The sequence below is a fragment of the Vicia villosa genome, linkage group LG7 (genome assembly GCF_029867415.1).
Source record: "Vicia villosa cultivar HV-30 ecotype Madison, WI linkage group LG7, Vvil1.0, whole genome shotgun sequence".
Lineage (NCBI taxonomy): Eukaryota > Viridiplantae > Streptophyta > Magnoliopsida > Fabales > Fabaceae > Vicia > Vicia villosa.
Window position 1 is genome coordinate 19981707 of NC_081186.1, and position 14205 is coordinate 19995911.

The following is a 14205-nucleotide window of genomic DNA, read 5'->3' on the forward strand; positions in this document are numbered from 1 at the left end:
GGATAATTTGAATTTGGAACCAAAGCCTCTTGATAAGTCAAGTATAATTGCAGGAAACATCGACTTGCAATGTCTAGACTGCATCTGTGATGATGAGCCCTTAGGGTTCAAAAAGGATCCCATGGCGGAAGAGAAAATGCAGCCACAAGATCCTTTAGAGGAAATAAATCTGGGTGAAGTTGGTGAAAAGAGACCAACATATATCAGCGCAAACATTGACAAAGAACTAAAAACTGAGGTAGTATCTATACTTAAAGAATTTAGAGATTGTTTTGCTTAGGACTATAACGAGATGCCTGGTTTAAGCAGGGATTTGGTGGAATTAAAACTTCCAATAAAAGCTGGGAAAAAGCCAGTAAAGCAGACACCTAAGAGTTTTGCGCCTGATGTAATGTCGAAGATCAAAGCAGAGATAGAAAGGCTCCTCAAAAGCAAGTTTATTAGAACTACCAGGTATGTCGATTGGTTGGCCAATGTTGTGCCAATAATTAAGAAGAATGGATCCTTAAGAGTGTGCATTGATTTTAGGAATCTAAATTCAGCATGATCGCGACAATGGGGTATGTCTATGATTATGACTGCAAGTGCACAGTCTATCGCGTAGTTTTAAAAGATATCGAACCCACAGGGACTAAGAATCGACCTAATGTAGTTAATCGCTACTACGTAAATCTAAGGCTAATATCTGATTGATTATGGATCAGACGGGAATTAAAAAGAAATATTATTGAATTAAATCTAGGATAATAATTTCGGTATGCAACGGTCGGACTTCGGGGATCTAGTAAGCCATCGATGCGGATCGTAATTTAAAATCACTTTTCTGTAGAAATCATTAGTTTAAAAACCCTCCTCTCACACTCTCGTGCTTATTGATTATGATTTCACTATTAAACCTAAGTGAGCACTCTCGCTGTATCAATTAAAGTTCAAAGTGATTTTTGAAAACCAATGAAAACTAATTACCCTTAAAGCGCTCTCGCTGTATTTAAGGTTAATGCCTAATTTCTAAGGTCCAGTTAAAATCTCAAACTCTCGTTTTTATTGATCCTAACTTCTATTGTTTTTAACTCTCGTTACAAAATAGTTTAATTAAGCGTTTAGAAATATCAGCCAGACAAATGAATTTGATTAATAAACTACATCGAAGTATTACTCGATTCCCTCGGTTATGTGACCTTACATACCGATAAAAATAAATTAGCCGGACATTGTTTTAATAAACGGAACAAGATAGATATAGCAGGTAAAAATTAAGCCGGACATAATTCTATTAACTAACATAAACAGAAAATAATAATTTAAAGCAATTAAATGAACCTGAATTTAATATGGTAAACTGAAATTGAAATCTTGCTGTACCAAATCTTGAATCCAGGACGAAAATAAATGAGAAAACAAAATATACCCTTAAAACTAATACGAATTCTGAAGCTGGAAAAAGGAAACTGAATTGCAATAGTATTTCCGGTATGGAAATCTATTGCAGAAAATGGTTTGGAAGAAGTAGGCTTGAACTGGAAATTGAGATTGCAGAGAAATAAACTTGACGGCAGTAGGGTAAAAAAGTACGTAACCCTCTCAATAATTCTTGAAGGGTATTTATAGAGCTGCCAATTCTTGGATTTGAACTTGTTTCGTAGCAGTAGCAAGTCTTTCGGCAGAGAAAATGGAGGAACGAAAGTAGCGTAAACGAAAACACTCTTCTGGGCCTGGGTGTGTGACTAACGTCACACACCACATTTTGGAGGGGTGCCGAATGGCTGGGAGGGGGGGTGCACCGACCGGCGTGGACCTCAGGGTGCCCCATGTCACGTGCAACTCACTCTTGTGCATATTGGGCTTCTTGCTTCAGCATTGCTTTGGGCCTCTTTCCTTCTTCTATTTGCACCTCCTTATTTAAATGTCCTTTTAAGCAATTTCTCTTCCATTTTAAGTCCTTTTTCCGACTATTTCTTTTGCGAGCTCTGATTAAATAAATTCCTTAAAACAAATAGAAATACCGGCATAATACAAAATAAAATAATAAAACCGAAATAAAATAGAATAATAATGCAAGTAAATTAAGCTAAATATACGATACGTTTTCGTGTTATCAAACTCCCCCACACTTGAACTTTGCTTTCCCTCAAGCAAACGATCAAGAAAAAGATTTTACACATGCATGATAATCATCTCGATTTGTACTCGTCGCGGCGATACTTCGTTAGAGACACGGAAGCTCATATGAACACTAAAGATACAGTAGCGACACTAGACAACTCCAGCTTATGCAGACCAATTCAAATCATGCTATTACAGCTCATCTAGACCCTTTCGCTAGATTTTGCTTGTTTTCATTCGAGCGCAATCACATTAAGCCCTTTATCTTCACACACACATAGTAGAGCAACCGGTTAGTGACTCTGATCCTTATTAGCACGGGGCTCTGACACATTTCTGTGGTACCCACTTCTTTAACCAATTGTAAGCTGCGGGGGATCGAACCGTAATTCGCCCTACCAAGTTCAATATCAGATACTTTTGAACCAACTGACAATAGGTTTCTTTATTGTTTGCGAGATATACATCCTTTGGGTTAAATGACCGGGTGAGGGTCACCTAGCTTAGTTGGAGCAATCTTTTAAATTCTTTACTGAAAATTTTCAGGATCATTCACTTATATTCATCGGCTCTCTACGTAGTTTGTGTTTAAGACGGTGCCGACTGCTGAATAAACTACTCGAAGCTACTTTAAAGCTTAGAGGTTAAAGATTTTGAAATAATAGGGACTTAAATTGAATCTTGCATAAATCGGAGTTCTGGAGTGTCAAGACTGTAGCAATTTTGTTTGCTAGTGCTTCGGTTCTATCATATCATAAATAGTTGTATTCTTGTACTTTTCGAGCGTGTCGAGCTATGCGTATAAAGTAAAAAGGTTTATAGTTCAAGTAGGCGGAGAATTTGACAAACGGAAAATACTCGCATATATTAAACTTAGAGTACATGGGTTGAAATGACAGGAAACTAAATTTTTTTATTCTTTTTTAGGGAATAACTAAAAATACTGGAAATTAAATACTAAGAATTTAAAATCTACTGACAATAATTAGAAAAGTAGCAAGCTTCCTCCCCCACACTTAAACGTTGCTTTGTCCTCAATGCGACTTTGTGTGGTAGAAACGGTGAGAACTCACTACTCGTTTCCTCTTCTTCGTGCTCCTCCTCGGGTTCGTGCTCTTTCTCCTCTTCGAACTTCATCGCCGTCTCTAGACGGAACTATCCAAGCATGGTACACATACTCATGTAAGCCTTCAACACGATATGTCAAACATTGCATTTCTTCAGTGAGGTCTGCGATGCTACGATTATTCCAGTACGCATAGTCGTGTTGATCTCTTTGCATTTCAGGCATCAGCGTCATCATTTCATTCTGACCCGCCTCAATCCTTTGATGACACTGAGTTTCTTCCACATGGTTGCGTATCATCTCTCTATACACATCATCTAGTGTGACTGGTTGATTCCTTCTTCGGGGTGGAGGTACAGATGGTCCTGCAACATTTTTAGGATTGGGCTGGGGGTTTTCCTCAGGCTGGGGCTCTCCTTGATTCATTTCTTTTTCAACTTCATCCACATTATCTGCATTATTTTGATTATCTTCCACGTTCTCACCAGGAGCAGGTGCGTCGAGATCATAGATCCAGTTGTCTCCGCAGTCTATCCTCGTGATCTCGATGTTTGGCAGTATAACACTACGAATTTCCCTGTTTAGCACCATGAGGTTGTACCTTCCGTCTGGTCTTGATTTGATAAGGCGACCAGCACTGCAGTTGTTGATATCCATAAAAACGGGCGGTAGAGAAGGTAAATTTTCGAGCCTATCATTCAGGTCGAGGGCTCGAGCTATACCAGTGAAAACCCATCCCACACAGAATGGTGTGTTTCCTTCTCTTGACACGAGAGCTTGAATGTGAGACATAAGGAAAGTGCTGGCATTGATTCTATGATTGGCGAAGGCATAATAAAAGAAGTATAACTCCTTACTATTGACTTTGTTGATGTTGGTTCTTCCAAAGATGGTATTCGCTAAAATGCGGTGGAAGTAACGCATAGTCGGGTTATGAATTTGCAAAGAGAAGCGCATGTCGGGAGCGATATTATCATTACCGGATACTCGACGCCAAGTTTCATTTGAGGCTCCTTGCCAGTCAAGCTCGGGTGGAATTCTATAGTTGGCTCCTTCAACACGTGGGAACTGAAAAAGAGCACTAATGCTTACTTGATTCATGGTGTATTCTCAGTTGAATAGTCGGAAGGTAGTGGTTCCGATAAGGTTGTGAGAAGCGTCGGTGGGTGTGTTGTAGATGTAAGAACTTAGGAACTCCAAGGTTAACGCGTCGTATGTGGGGTAGTCGACTGTGCTCACGAATGATAAACCCGTTTGCTGGAGTAATATTTGCACACCGGTTTCGTACAGCCCCAAACTTCGCAAGCTATCAATATGGGCGAACCTTGATGCTTCCACCCCTCTCTGAGCGAAACGTTGGTATCGGTTTCGTTGAATTTCTCCCGCTTCTCCAATTCGGAAAGTAACACCGAGGAACTCTTCTTCGTTTTGGTTGTTGAGGTTAGCCATAGTAAGTTTTCTGCTAGAAGTGTGAAAGAATTTGTAGAAGAAATAGCAGAAAAATATTTGTGGTTTATGGTTCTGTTTGTGGCAGTGGTACAATATATATAGCAGAGGATGAATGAGAAGATTGAATGAATGTGTAATAGAGTTAAGGTGAGGTTTGAAGTTGAAAATGGGAATTAATTTGGCACTGAGAAGTTTGAACAGAGGAGAATTTGGTTTGCTATGGGCTTGAACGAAACAAATGCATATCTTCTGCATTTAAAGAAGAACGCCGAACGGAAGGGGGGAGGTCACGCCGACCGGTGTGGGGCCCTCTTTGGTGGACGGCAGGCATGTGTTGTCTTGCACGTCTGTTTGCGTGTGTGCAGCGTGTGAGCTGCGTGCATGCAGAGATTCCAAAAGCTTTTTGACCAGAATGCATGCATTCTTAGTGGACCAACATCATTTTGGCATAAATACCTTTGACTAGTAGTCAAAGTATTTGATTTGGGTCAATACATATTTCTCAGCAGAGTAAATAATAGCCTATCAGTGTACTTTGTATAGCAGTATCACAATGGCAGATTGACATTTTTTTCTGTGTTCCATATATTTACTAACTATATTCACTTAACAGCAATAATTTTATACTAACTATAGCAGTGAATGAACACAAATATTAGCATATAGCAGAGACAAAATTTGTGGTGCACACACATAGACTTAGCAAATAAAACAAAGTAAAAACAGAGTAAAGAAAATACTGAATTTTATTAAAATCAAAAAACGAAAATTAAAATATTGTTCTAAAAATAGAAATACTAACTAATTAAAATGCTGAAATATGAAAAACTACTTAAAATTACTTAAAACGATTATTCCTAACTAAGAATTCCCTTCCCCCACACTTAAACTAGACGATTTCCTCATTCTCTAAATGTAAGAGTTAGAAATAAAAATTAGTGATCTTCAATTAGCCACTTTTCGGAGGCGGGATGGACTGAAAGTGTTGATGAAAACTATCCAGATTTGCCGTGACCAAATCCATAAATCCGTGGAAATCTCCTCGGAGTCTCCTTAAATCGGTACGAAGTACAGCAACATCATTCCGAAGGGTCTCTATAGCAGCAGCACGGTCAACCATAGGCACGTCCTCATCAGGTGTAGTATCTATGTCATAGTAGCCAGTCGGTGTCCTTGGATCACTTTCTTCTTCCTCGAAGTCATTTTCACCTTGTCCTTCCAAGTCATAAATCCAATTTTCTTTCTTGTGAACACTCGTGAACCTAATGCAAGGTAGAGCAAAATGATTAACCAGCTCATAGTTCACGAGAAGCCGATAGGGTGGAGACTCGTAGTTGCTAGTCAGGCTCTTGTTGAAGCAAAACTCCATGTCCATTGATTTGAATCCTCCATAAGGAATCAATCTAGCAAGCGGGCCTCTCAAAGATAAAGCACGGGCGATCTTAGTAACAAGACCACCTACAAGGATAGGACCGATGGTATCTTGGGCCAGAGTGGCCATCCTAGCAAGCATAAAGGAGACTCCCATAACTGGTCTGGCTTGGAAAACACACATCATAATGCCTAACTCATCCTTAGTCACTGAAGTATCGCCCAAAGGTTTCTAAGAAGTGTGAAAGCTAGAATCATCTGGAAATACCTAATGGCGGGATTGTGGATTTCTGAAGAGAGTCGTAGATCATTCTGGTTTCTACCAGATATAGTACTCCAAAAGTAGTCAACCATGTTATCACGGAAGTACTCATCATCGACTTCCATCAAGGCATCCATGCCTGTGGGATATCCTAGTAACTCGGCCAACTGACGGTTGGTGAAGCGGTAGGTGAACCCAAACAATCTGAATGAAACTCTTCCTCTGTTGAAACCTAATCCAAGTCTAGGCTCATATCGGAGGGAACTCAGAAACTCTAAGGTCAGGTTGCGGAAAGTGGGTGTACGGGTGGTAAGGAGATCCTCCCATCCAATCTAAATAAGCATAAAATGCACACTTTCTCGGATACCTAGTACTGTCAGAGTCGAATCATGCGAGAAAGCGGTGAGACCCATCTCACGCTTTGCCAGAGTCTCATATCGTCTCTGCTGATCCTCACTCCCAAAAGTAACTACCATGTCATCAGTGAAATCCATCTCTAAAGTCAGAAAAGCGGTTAGTACCCTAGAATTTTTTTTAAAATCAGAAAGAAAAGTTTTCAGTTAGTATGATTTAAAAGAAAGAGTTAGTATTTTGAAAATAGAGTGCAGAAAGAAAAGAAGATAAATTTTAATAAAACAATTAAAATTAAAATAAATTAAAATAGAATTAAAGTTAAAAGGTGGGATGTCTCCCATGAAAGCGCTTTGTTTAACGTCGCAAGCTCGACGAACCGATGGTTGGTTCTACGATTCGACGATTAACTCTACGAGCTTAAGATTATCAGTGTAGTCTTTTTTTTAACAATATGGTAATGTTTCAATCGTTTCCCGTTTACAACGAAGCCATCGCTAGATTTTCCTTTAATTTCGATAGCGCCACTCGGATACACTTTGGTAACTTCGAATGGACCAGACCATCTTGAACGAAGTTTTCCTGGGAATAGCGTAAGTCGAGAATTAAACAGTAGCACCACGTCTCCTTCATTGAATTCCTTCCTTGAGATGCGTTTATCGTGCCACTTCTTTGTTCTTTCTTTGTAAATCTTAGCATTCTCGTAAGCATCTAATCTAATTTCTTCCTACTCGTTGATATCCAAAAGCCTTCTTTCGCCTACGACGGTGTAACTTAGGTTTAAGGTTTTTATTGCCCAGTAGGCTTTATGCTCTAGTTCCACCGATAGATGACAAGATTTACCGTATGCTAATTTGAAGGGTGTGGTTCCTATTGGTGTCTTGTAGGCGGTTCTATACGCCCATAATGCTTCGTGTAACTTAGTTGACCAATCCTTCCTAGATGTGGAAACAGTCCTTTCAAGTATTTGCTTAATTTGTCTATTCGAGACTTCAAATTGTCCACTAGTTTGTGGGTGATAGGGCGTTGCTACACGGTGTCGGACTCTATATTTCACTAAGAGTTTTTCGAAAATTCTAGATACGAAGTGGGATCCTCCGTCGCTAATGACTAATCTTGGTACACCAAATCTTGGAAAGATTATATTTTTGAATAGCTTAATAACTACTTGTGCATCGTTTGTGGGTGAGGCTACAGCTTCTATCCATTTAGATACGTAATCGACTGCGACAAGTATGTAGTTATTACTGAAAGAAGATGGGAAAGGTCCCATAAAATTGATTCCCCACACATCAAAGATTTCTACTTCTAAAATGCCCTTTTGAGGCATTTCATCTCGTCTAGATATGTTTCCAGTGTGCTGACATCGATCACAGTTTCTAACAGCCATGTGGACATCCTTCCACAGGTTGGGCCAAAAGAGACCTGCCTGCAGAATCTTAGCGCATGTCTTTGATGTGCTAGAATGCCCACCATAGGGGTCATCATGGCAATGATGTATTATGCTTTCTATTTCTTCTTCCGGAACACATCGGTGGAATATCCCATCAGCGCCTCTCTTGAATAGTAGGGGTTCATCCCAATAATACTGTTTAAGGTCATGGAAGAACTTCTTCTTTTGTTGATAAGTCATGTCGGGCGGAAGCACTCTTGCAGCTAGGTAATTGACGAAATCGGCATACCATGGCAGTGTGGTTCCAGTGCTTAGTGTTTTAACGGTTTGCGCTTTTGGTTGTTCCAATGTGTCGCTTTTGGATTCTAAATGTGCAATTAAGCGTTCATAAGGGAAATCATCATTGATTGGTGTTTCTTCTGTCTTAATACCTTCCATCCTAGATAAATGGTCGGCTACAACGTTTTCGATTCCCTTTTTATCTTTGATTTCCAAATCAAATTCTTGTAGTAGTAGGATCCACCTTAATAGTCTAGGTTTTGCTTCTTGTTTAGCTAGTAGACACTTAATGGCTGCATGGTCGGTGTAAACTATTATCTTTGCTCCTATTAAATAGGAACGAAACTTATCTAACACGAAGACCACGTCCAGGAGTTCCTTTTCAATTGTGGCGTAATTCATTTGCGCAGGGTCTAGGGTCCTACTTGCATAATATATTGCGTGGAGTTTCTTATCTTTCCTTTGGCCTAAGACAGCTCCTACAACATAGTCGCTTGCATCACACATAATTTCGAATGGTAAATTCTAGTCGGGTGGTTGCATTATAGGTGCGGATATCAGGGCCGTCTTTAGTACTTCAAAGGCTTCAAGACATTCATCGTTGAAATTAAACTCAATGTCTTCCATTAAGAGGCTAGTCAGAGGTTTAGAGATCTTAGAAAAGTCTTTTATGAATCTTCTATAGAAACCTGCGTGTCCTAAGAAGCTTCGTATCTCTCTAACTATTTTTGGGGGTTGGAGATTTTCTATTACTTCGATCTTTGCTTTATCGACTTCTATTCCTCTTTCGGAGACTACGTGTCCAAGTATAATCCCTTGTTTAACCATGAAGTAACACTTTTCCCAGTTTAGGACGAGGTTGACTTGTACACATCTGTCCAATACTTTTTCTAGATTTGAGAGACATCCTTCGAAATTTTCCCCACACACAGAGAAGTCGTCCATAAAGACTTCCATGATGTTGTCTTTGCAATCAGCAAAATCGACATCATGCATCTCTGAAATATCACAGGGGCGTTGCAAAATCCGAAAGGCATTCGTCTATAACCAAATGTTCCATAAGGGCACGTGAAGGTTGTTTTATCTTGGTCATCAGGGTGAATCGGAATTTGAAAGAATCCTGAGTAACCATCCAGGTAGTAGTAATAGGAATGTTTTGCTAAGCGTTCGAGCATTTGGTCAATAAAGGGAAGAGGGAAATGGTCTTTCCTCGTGGCTTTGTTTAACTTACGATAGTCAATACACATCCTTGCTCCAGTCACCTTTCTTTCGGCTATAGATTCGCCAGACTTGTTTATGGTAACTGTTATGCCTCCCTTCTTTGGTACACAATGGACCGGACTTACCCATTGACTATCAGAGATTGGATATATAATTCCAGCATTCAGAAGTTTGGTAACTTCATCTTTAACTACTGTGCTCAGGATAGGGTTAATCCTTCTTTGATGCTCCCTAGAGGTTTTGCAATCTTCTTCCAACATGATGCGATGCATACATATGGAAGGACTTACTCCTTTCAGATCAGCAATGTTATATCCTAACGCAGATGGATACTTTCTTAAAACTTGTAATAGCTTCTCAGTCTCTGGCTCCTAGCTCTGCGTTGACTATTACTGGTCTTTTGAGCTCATCGTCTAGATATTCATATCTAAGGGTCTTGGGTAATGGTTTAAGGTCCAAGGCCGGTTTCTTTGGGCATGGCATAGGGTTGGGTGTTAAAGCTAAGCATTCACTTAAACTATCGTCTTGATATTCCGGACGCCAATTGTCATCTTCGAAAATCAGGGGCATCAGAATCTTTATAACTTCAGAGTAAGATTCTTCTAATAGTCCTATCTCTCTTATACATTCATCAATGACATCCACCAGATAACATGTATCTTCTATAGCCGGGGCTTGAAGGAATTGTGTTAGAATAAACTCGACCTTCTCCTCACCTACTTCGAATGTCAACTTGCCTTTCTATACGTCTATAATGGCTCCAGCAGTAGCTAGAAAAGGTCTTCCTAAAATTATAGGAGTATTGATGTCTTCCTTAATGTCCATAATTATGAAATCCGTATGGATATAGAATTGTCCGATGCGGACGGGTACATTTTCAAGAACACCTACATGATACTTGACAGATCGGTCTACAAGTTGTACTGACATCTTGGTTGGTCTTAGATCTCCCATGTTTAGTTTCTCGCAAATGGACAAAGGCATTAGGCTAATACTAGCTCCTAAGTCACATAAAGCTTTGTCTATGACAAATTTTCCTATATTGCAAGGTATGGAGAAACTTCCTGGGTCTTTCAGCTTAGGTGGCATTTTATTTTGAATTATGGCACTACATTCAGCAAGGAGTGTTATAGTCTCGTTGTCTTCTAATTTCTTCTTATTCGATAGGATTTCTTTTAGGAACTTAGCATATGAGGGCATTTGGGTAATGGCTTCTGTAAACGGAATTGTGATGTTCAACTATTTAAGAAGTTCAACAAATTTCTTAAATTGCCCTATGTTTTTAGATTTCTCGAGTCTTTGAGGGTACGGGATAGGTGGTTTATAAGGTGGTAGAGGTATGTATGGCGCTTCTTTCTCCTCCGTCTCGCCTTCTTTGTCCTCTTGCTCTTTCGAATCACTTGGTTTATCCTTGGGTATACTTTCCTCCTCAGTTGTCTTCCTAGGACTTTGGAACGTAGCAGGGTTTTTAAGCCTAGGATCAGTCGGTTCATCCATCTCTCTACCACTTTCCAGAATAATAGCATGAGCATGCCCTTTTGGGTTTGGTTGTGGCTGTCCTGGAAATGTCCCAGCAGGCGCGGCAGTAGGTTCTTGTTGCTGTGCCACTTGAGAGATTTGTGTCTCGAGCATCTTGTTGTGAGTGGCCAACGCGTCTACTTTAGTCGCTAACTGTTTGATTTTCTCATTAGTGTGCATGTTCTGGTTTATGAAATCTTTATTAGTCTGAGTTTGAGTGGCTATGAAATTTTCCATCATTATTTCTAAGTTAGACTTCCTAGGGACGTTAGGAGCAGCGAATAGTGCCTTTTGATATCCAGGTGGTACACTGGGTGCTTGACCAGGTGCGTACAAAGCATTATTGTTCTTGTACCAGAAATTAGGGTGATTCTTCCATCCTGGGTTATACGTGTTTGTAGATGTTTTGATTGGCTGCATTTTATGGTAAAACATTCATGTGTATTCTGTTGTCTTGACTAAGGTCATGACATGTGGTGTGTAGTGTTAAAGGTTATACAGGTTCTGGTTGTGTAAGCTAATACATGCTGTGAGTTGGATGTCATGCTCGACGTCATGACATCAGTATTTGACAGCAGTAGCTGCTACATTTTCTATTCTATTTCTATTATGTTTCCTTATTTATCTCAGTCTTTATTTTGGGAAACTAAAGATTGTGCTGATTGTACATCAGTAATAGAACAAATCATGGGCTGGCTTTTTGGCACCCTGATATGTGAGAAGCAGAGAATTGAAGTGAAGAATACTGTTTGCTGTGATTTATGCAGAACAGGTACAACATCAAGATGTTACAAGGAATGTCATGACTTCAACCATGACATCGCGCCTGCAGAACTGAGGAAGGAAGATTCAGTTTGGTTTTAAAAGATACAGAATATTCTATGTGAATATTATGTAATCCTATGTGGCGCAGATTTAAAGGTCAAGGAATCAAGTCAGAATATTGTGTAATCAAATCTGAAGATTGAAGATTCAGCAGTTACTAATTTAGGAGATAAATTAGGTAACTTATGATTAAAAGGCCTTGTTTGTAGCAGAAGAAATCTGCTGATTTATAACAGCAAGGAGTGCTGCGATTTTAAGCCCAAATCCATGCTAGGATCAGGTTATATATAGGAATCTTTGTAGCCTTGTAAACCTAACGATCATAATGTAGTCATTAGGGTTAGCTGTGTAAGTGAACCACCCAGGTTGTGGGATGGTCACTGATTTGTGCCTCGAAGCCTGTAGGTAAGAGGTTTATTATATTCACTCAGAAGCTGTGAAGCAATGAGTGAAGATTGTATTCTTGGAACTACTCCATTATGTATATTTAAATTGTTGGTGATTAAGCCGTCGATGCAGTGGCTGAGTTGTTGACTGCTAGACATCATTGCTATGATTGGGAGTGGAATGGAGATATTCCATATCTAGGGAGAACCTAGGTAGAGGGGTCATTGGGTAGTGATTAAGTGAGGAGTTGTAAACTGGGAGTTTAGCTCTGAATTGATACTGCTAATAGTGGACTTCATCCCTGGCTTGGTATGCCCCCAGAGTAGGTTGATTGAACCGAACTGGGTGAACAATTCTGTTGTGTTGTTTATGTTTCTGCATTGTTTATTTGTAAGTTCAGTTTGGATGTCATAACATCGTGCATGACATCAGTGTGTGATTTAATGACTGTGCTAACACAGAATCTCTGCTAAGCAGATTTGTTAATGTTAACTGAACTAATATGGGATCCCAACACTTCCAGACTTCTGAATGTTAGATGTAATAAATAATTGAGGGATCTGTATGTACTGCCTCAGCCAAGCTGATGACAGACCAGATGTCACAACATCGTATATGACATCTGGGGTCTGTCTTACCAGAATTTCAATTGGTATCAGAGCAGGCATCCTGTCTGTTTCTGGATGAGATCCATGGGAGATACTTTCTGGTTGTTGGAGGTAGAGTATTGTTTGAACATTCATGTTCATATTGAATGGTCCCTAGAAGTGGAGGATGGACCTATGTGTGGAAGACTGGACCAAACTGACCAAAACAGGTGTATTCTCTTGGCAAGGGAAGATGGTGTTACTGGTTTCAAGGATATCCAAATGATTCATGCGGGAGTGAAGTTAATGATAAGGTATTCTTTGTGCTTATCTGTTTCTTTCTGGTCAGAATATTGGTTAGGTCTTGTTGTGTTGCTTGAAGAAGAAGCAAGCATATTGTTGGATTGTTCAGCTGCAATTCTTGGATGTCATGCTTACAACTGGTTCTGGGAGTAAGCATTGTGTAATCTCTGTTGATATATGGCTATTTTCTGCTGCATAGCATCTGATGCATAATCCTATCTTTGAAAGAAGATCTCTAGGGTTATATGGTTTTCAACAGAATTTGTAGCAGATTGTTCTCAACTTTAGTACAAGTGTCAAAGATACTTGAAATCTTTTCTCAAGTCCACTCATAAAGGCATGGTTATTGAGGTAGAAGAGGTTCAAATGACCAGTGTTCCTCATATTCATCTGCAAAGTTGTTTGATGATCTTCAAGATTGTCAAGAATTGTGTGTTCCAAGAAGAAGGAACTGATGGCATACTGGTATGCAGCTACCAGTTGAAGAACAGATGTTCTGGTGCTAAACTTATGTAGTGTGAGTACATTTGTTTGGAACCTACTCCTGATCTGGAAGAGGAGACATCTGCTTTTTGTGTTGATTGGTCAGAATACAATCAACTGAACCTTCCATCCCAAATGTCAGTTTATTTCAGGCATAAGCTTATGGGAGTTGGAAGTAGAGCTCAGTGCAAGTGAAAGGATTCATTCAGGTTTTCTTTTCAAGACCTCTATGAAAATTCAAGATGAGCTTATATCTGGTATGTTCTTTTGATCAAAGGAACCAGATGTGTGAATTGTTTTCTTAATCATAGAACAGTTAGTGGTGAAAACTGAATACTGTGTATCGTGCATAGTGAAATATGGTTTTGAATATTGTGTGATGATTCAAGGGAGTCAGATTACTGTGTGGAATCTGAGGTATTTTCAGGAGTCATGTCATAAGTGAATCTGTTCCAGAAACCTTGTTGAGGGAATCTCCTCATGGGGTACAGATTGTGGCATCCATTATCTCAAAGTCAGAAGAGAAGTCTGAAGAAAAGTTTATTGAGATATGGCATATATTATCCCTTAATCATGACTGATGTGTAGCTGAGTTGATGATGTTGGT

The 14205-nt window shown here is 39.6% G+C and overlaps 2 protein-coding genes across 2 annotated transcripts; both read right to left on the reverse strand.

The window, feature by feature from the left end:
• Window positions 1-7329: 7329 nt before the first annotated feature.
• Window positions 7330-8781, reverse strand: LOC131618742 (uncharacterized). Its single transcript, XM_058889908.1, has one exon. The coding sequence runs from the start codon at window positions 8779-8781 to the stop codon at window positions 7330-7332; it is 1452 nt and encodes a 483-aa protein (XP_058745891.1).
• Window positions 8782-10236: 1455 nt separating this feature from the next.
• On the reverse strand, window positions 10237-10695 carry LOC131618743 (uncharacterized). The gene has a single exon (XM_058889909.1). It carries the CDS (start codon window positions 10693-10695, stop codon window positions 10237-10239), a length of 459 nt encoding a protein of 152 aa, XP_058745892.1.
• Window positions 10696-14205: the final 3510 nt, after the last annotated feature.